We start from the raw sequence: 5,979 nt of genomic DNA, 5'->3' as shown, positions 1-5,979 counted from the left end.
TTAAAATATATTAGTGCCTTTGTTTTGTCTCAAAAAACACACCAGTAATGTTTTTTCTCAGCACGTTTATAAAAATGACTTAGGCCCAAATGTCCTAATTGAACTATGGCCTATTCCTGGCTTAGCCTGTCTGTGAAACCAGGCCTAAATGTGTAATATTTACAAGGACCACAAGTGGGATATCTGCATGTCTTTTTGTTTCTTTAAGATTGTTTTGAGTTTTTTTTTCTTTTTATACAAAATAACCTGCTTCCTGGGTTTGATTTTAACTTATTTTTGGCAGCTTAACAGTTGTGACCTAAATTGACCTAAAATTAAGTTCTAACTTTTTCATTAAATTCAGTGAATGATACATTTTCTGACTCATTTTTGTAAATATTTAGTTTTTCAAAAATATATATTCAAATTTAATGTTATGACCAGAGTGACTTAGGCCCAAATGTCCTAATTGAACTATGGCCTATTCCTGGCTTAGCCTGTCTGTGAAACCAGGCCTAAATGTGTAATATTTACAAGGACCACAAGTGGGATATCTGCATGTCTTTTTGTTTCTTTAAGATTGTTTTTTTTCTTTTTATACATAATAACCTGCTTCCTGGGTTTGATTTTAACTTATTTTTGGCAGCTTAACAGTTGTGACCTAAATTGACCTAAAATTGACTCATTTTTGTAAATATTTAGTTTTTCAAAAATATATATTCAAATTTAATGTTATGACCAGAGTATATTTTATTATTCATAATTTGTGTTTTTATTTCATGATTCTAATTTCAAATTTAAAACGGATTCATTTCCGCTTCAGATGTAGCTTTTTGTAAACGCAGCTTAAGAAGTATATTATTTCCCCCCCTCTTTCCTCAGAGAGTTATTATAGGATATGTTTTCAACATTATGAACCCTAATCCTCAGTATGACCTTGAAAAGTTGTTAGACCTCAAAGTCAAATCTGTGGTTTCTAGCCTGTGCTCCAGGACAAACTGTGCACACTCAATGCTGTAATTCAAGCTTCTCCTCTGTGATCAGTAATTGAAACCTCTGTCCTGTCCCCTGTTCTCAGTGCTTGGCTGCAGACACTTTGGCAGTGTATGGGATGAGTGAACAGTCTCGTATAGATGAACGTGGCCTGCATGATATCTGCCCTACAATCATACAGCAGCTGGACTCACAAGCATGCAAGACCCAGCAGGACCAAGAGTCTGAGAGCAGCCCCAGACCCACTGATGCTGAGGGTAAGACTGACTATCCATTGACAGTCAATGCATAATATTAGTGATGATGCTTAATTTTTTATTGTCAGCCACAATGATATTGTCATTATATACTACATGGCCAAAATTATATGTACACCCTTATTTGGCTAATTCAGCTATAATTATTATAGTGACAAAAGGGTAAAGTCAGTCATACAGGTGTGCAAATTCCTTAAACAAACATTTAAGGTAGATTTATGTACGTTTATGCACAATTGCCCCATGCAAAAGGGCCATAAAGGCCTAACTCTTCAAACCCAAACCTCATTGAACAATCAAGCCATGGTTTTAAAAATAATTGTTCAACAATCAAATATGGGTGTGATGTTCAGGTGGCCACGTATTTTGGCCCTGTGTCAAGGGAATATGTTGCTTCTAACTGCTTTCTAATGAGATTTGTGCACACTGTGAATATCATGACACTTATTAACAGTTCTTGTAATATTCTCTTCAAACTCTCATGCATTGCATGTCCCCAGGTAATGCCATTTGTTAAACCTTATCAGTATAAAGTACAAAGTCTCGGCATATTTATAGCAGACTGGTTTAGTTCATATCTATTGTACACTGTAGACAAACTTTGACTTTGCCAGCAAATTAGGCTTCTAGGAAAAATACAGTGAATCAGCAGAACTCTGACTAAGAGGTTCAGAAGAGTGCAGGTGTTCTCTTGTGTTGAGCCTTGAACTCCAGTTAAAGTGTGATAAGAATAGTCAAGTCTGAACACTGAGAAATGTAGAAAGGTCACTGAAATGGAAAACAAAACATTCAATCAAGTGGCATTTATTTATTTCAATTTTTTAAAAGCAAGATTGCACAAGCACATAAAACAACAGCTATATGCTACCATTCAAAAGTTTGGGGTTGTTAACATTTTATTTTTTTTAATGTGAATGAAGTCGCTTACTAAGGCTGCATTTATTTAATCAAAAATACAGTAAAACAGTGATATTGTGAAATACTGTGGGTTACATTAACAATGTCCTGTTACACATTTGTATTTGCACATACCATTCGGTGGGTTCTTACATATGTGTAGTTACACAAATATTACAGCTGTAGATACTATGTACCAATATGTACTTACACTGTGGTTACATACTACGTACACATTTAGTTATTATGTAAGTACACGGGTATTAGGGACACTTAATATAAAGTGGGACCGAAACATTTTTTCTTCTTGTCATCAATGTTGAAAACAGTTATGCTGCTTAATATTTTTGTGGACACCATGACACATTTTATTCAGGATTTTTTGATGAATAGAAAGGACAGCATTTATTTGAAATGGAAATCTTTTTGTAACATCATAAGTACTTTTGATTTGTGACTAAAGATATTTACCCCAAACTTTTGAATGGTCGTGTACTTTTAAAAATTAATACAAAAAAAAATATTGAAATGCCTTTTCACATAGTCAAACATTATTGGATCATGCATGCTCATAGTTAATGTTATGAAATACTGCTGTAGTTACTCTAGACCTATACATCCTTAAAAATCACCAGTTGATAATCTAGCAAAAATGGTTCCAAAAGGTGACGTTAGACTGGGAAGAGCTCTAGAGTCATGTTTGAAGATATCCCTTGGTATGATCTTTTAAGACACATCTAATGCAGTGGCAATTTTGAGAGTGGCTTAAGTTGATGTCACTGTATAGGCGTAGATAGAACACAGGCAAATATGTGCTAACACTTTAGACAATTTGAAAGAATCTTTCATATCAGAATAAAACTTTTAAAATGGCTAAGCATGTATATTTCAGATCCCAGCATCTGGATTCAATCACAGTGCTCTGGTCAGACAGGAGATTTGAAGGGAGTCTGTGTGCTTTAAAAAGCCGAACTGAAATATCCCTTGTGTAGGCGACAGATATAAAAAGGCAAGACAGGGAGAGTTCAGAGAATTTCATGGGCGTGTGTGAAGTCTGCTGGGACATTTCAGTGGACTTGAACAGGAAACAATTTCACATGCACTTTATAATCTGTGATTTGTTAAATTTATTTATATAAACATTTCAGGTCTGTTCAGTTTTTTTTGTATTCACCATAACTTAAAACAAGTCCTGTCTATAACAGATTTAAAAAAAAAATTTTATTCATTGAAAATCTTGTTTTGAATCAGCCTGTGACTCTTTGTGACTCAACATGTTCAACATCTGTGCAGCATGTTTTCTGGCTCAGTGATATTTCCTGTCGCTTTGCATCATGCTGTTCTTTATCTGCTAAACAAGGCACTTCTGGGTTTTGGCATTTCTTGCGCATCCTGGCAATGGGAGAGGAAATGAAAGGAGAATGTCGCAGTGCCACTTCCCACCGGAATTCAAGAGATAAGGAGAGAGAAAAGGGGAATGTGGGCTTTTAGAGACGGAGTCTTACAGCATCCTGTTGTCAATGCAGTCTTTCCCATTCAGCTCTTAACAAAAAGCACTGTACTGGCACCATGGTACAGTGATGGTAATATGAATGTGAAATGATCACCAAAGATGAGGGAATAGGATTTAGGACAGGTTGCAGGCCAGACCCAAACCAGCATCATTTGAACTGTGGGAACATTCCAGGTGTTAATTTAAAGTATTTGTTGTACTATACGTTCTACTACAACACTTTAAATTACTTAAAAAAATAAATCAAAAGGTACAAATACATTAAAAAATACATTAAAGAATAGTTTGACATTTATTTTGTTCTTTAGAAAAGCACAATCATATAATGTTTTTACAGTAAATAACTTAACAGGACAGTTCACCCCAAAAATGAAAAGTCTGTCGTTTACTCACACTCATGTAGTTCCAAACCTGTATGACTTACTTTCTTCTGTTGAACAAACATAACACATTTTGAATATTATATTGATTGCTATTATATTGTTGTAATACACCTGCACTGTAAAATAAAATGTAAATATTTCATAGTAAATATATTAGTTATTTTTCTTTACAGTAGTAAATTTACTATGCTTTTATTTTTTGATAAGCTATTATTATTATTATTCGTTTTATATTTCTGGAAAAAATATTTTGATTTTAGTCCAAATGGTAGATGCTTTGCCAAAGCAATGCCGCAAAAAAAAAAAAAAACACTAATCAGTTTATAATGAAACTTTTCAGTTTATAATGAAACTGTAGAGGTACAGATTAGATGGGCCACCCCAGTCTAGGTAATTAATAGGAAAAACTGTCTTCAGACGACATGAGGGTGAGTAAATAATGACAGAATTGTCATTTTTGAGTGAACTATTCCTTTAAATAACTTTGAAATCCGCCTCATTGAGTGTGTTTACATGTGCACTGATTATTATTAATAAACTGACAGTATGTAAGGTCATTTAAATGCTTAAACAGTGTATTTTATCCGATCATCGTATAGGGCAAAAGCCCAGTTCTCTGATCTATTGAAGTTTTGACCTCATACCCATAAATTCAGACAATTTCAAAATCTCATGGTTTTCTTGAGATTTGGGTTTTTCTAATGAGCTTTTGTACGATTTATTAAGGTGTATTTGTATGTTGCTTACAGTACACGCTGTCCCAAAGGAGCTTTAGAGTAATAAAAAAAGATAAATTAATAAAAAAAAGTAGTGTGTTGTAACAGTCTCCGGGGTGAAAAAGTCCCTAAGACGTTGAAGTAAATGAGGAAGTGTGTTTGAGATTTGGGTTTTTCTAATGAGCTTTTGTACGATTTATTAAGGTGTATTTGTATGTTGCTTACAGTACACGCTGTCCCAAAGGAGCTTTAGAGTAATAAAAAAAGATAAATTAATAAAAAAAAGTAGTGTGTTGTAACAGTCTCCGGGGGGAAAAAGTCCCTAAGACGTTGAAGTAAATGAGGAAATCATTGTGTTGTTGTAGATGAAAGCACACTCAATGTCAAATATTTTTATTACTGTTGGTTATGAGTCCTTGTTATATGAAAGAAATATATTTCCTAAATGCATCTGTGTTTTGACGAATGATTTTCTTCCTCTGTAGGTAAAGTGCTGACAGCTGTTCTCAGCTGTAAACAAATGCAGCTCTGTGGTTTTGGAGAAAGCCAGCTTATATATGACCTGCCGCGGATCACTCCCACATAATGACATTCTCTCTCAAACTGCATGCGTGTCCATTCAGGAGTGTGTTTATGACAGATATCATGTATTTCCAGGGATTCCAGGCCGACTGGGTTAAATGGTAACAAAGCAGTGCTGCCGGACTGAAGTCTACATTATAATCCATGCACACAAAAGTTATGGGATGTGTCTGCTGGGGTGTAATGTCATGTAATTAACGGTTGTGTGTGTGTGTGTGTGTCCTGCAGTGTGGGGTTACTCAGTTTTGAGTGTGACTCTGGTTAGTGCGTTCGCTTTGACTGGTGTGTTTGTGGTGCCCCTGATGAGGACGCGGTTCATGCGCAGAATACTCGTCTATTTCATCGCTCTGTCCATTGGAACATTGTTGTCCACCGCCATCCTGCAGCTCCTGCCTGAGGTTCAGTATCCATCCACCCATTTCCACCCAAACACACTGAATCAACCGCAGATCAAGATTAATCTCAAAAGGGTGTCTGGAATTGTCGCCTTTTTCCTTCTTTCTTCCTTCACACAATGTTTTCTCCCTTTTAACACAACAAAACACCCCTAACCACAGTAAAGAGTTCCTCTTCTTTAGCTTTAATTTATTTCATGATCTTTCTGTCGGTACACATAAAAGCTGTTAACTTTTAAAAAAAATTTTTTTTTTTTTATTGAT

The 5,979-nt window shown here is 35.2% G+C and overlaps 1 protein-coding gene across 4 annotated transcripts in view; it reads left to right on the top strand.

The window, feature by feature from the left end:
• The first annotated feature begins 1,057 nt into the window (after nt 1-1,057).
• The window catches only part of slc39a14 (solute carrier family 39 member 14), a 19,610-nt gene continuing 14,688 nt past the window's right edge, over nt 1,058-5,979 (top strand). The window contains exons 1-2 of one of the 4 annotated variants that reach the window (XM_016572831.1): nt 1,058-1,229; nt 5,549-5,718. In XM_016572831.1, coding sequence (XP_016428317.1) covers nt 1,091-1,229; nt 5,549-5,718 — 309 coding nt within the window. In that variant the 5' untranslated portion in view covers nt 1,058-1,090. Of the gene's footprint in view, nt 1,230-5,223; nt 5,719-5,979 lie in introns of those variants that run through there. The other 3 variants (XM_016572832.1, XM_016572830.1, XM_016572833.1) reach the window with 3 other exon arrangements.

Source organism: Sinocyclocheilus rhinocerous, unplaced genomic scaffold (assembly GCF_001515625.1).
Source record: "Sinocyclocheilus rhinocerous isolate Xijiao unplaced genomic scaffold, SAMN03320098_v1.1 scaffold352, whole genome shotgun sequence".
Taxonomy (NCBI): domain Eukaryota; kingdom Metazoa; phylum Chordata; class Actinopteri; order Cypriniformes; family Cyprinidae; genus Sinocyclocheilus; species Sinocyclocheilus rhinocerous.
Note: the sequence above shows the minus strand (reverse complement) of the source record. Positions and strands in the feature narration are given on the sequence as shown.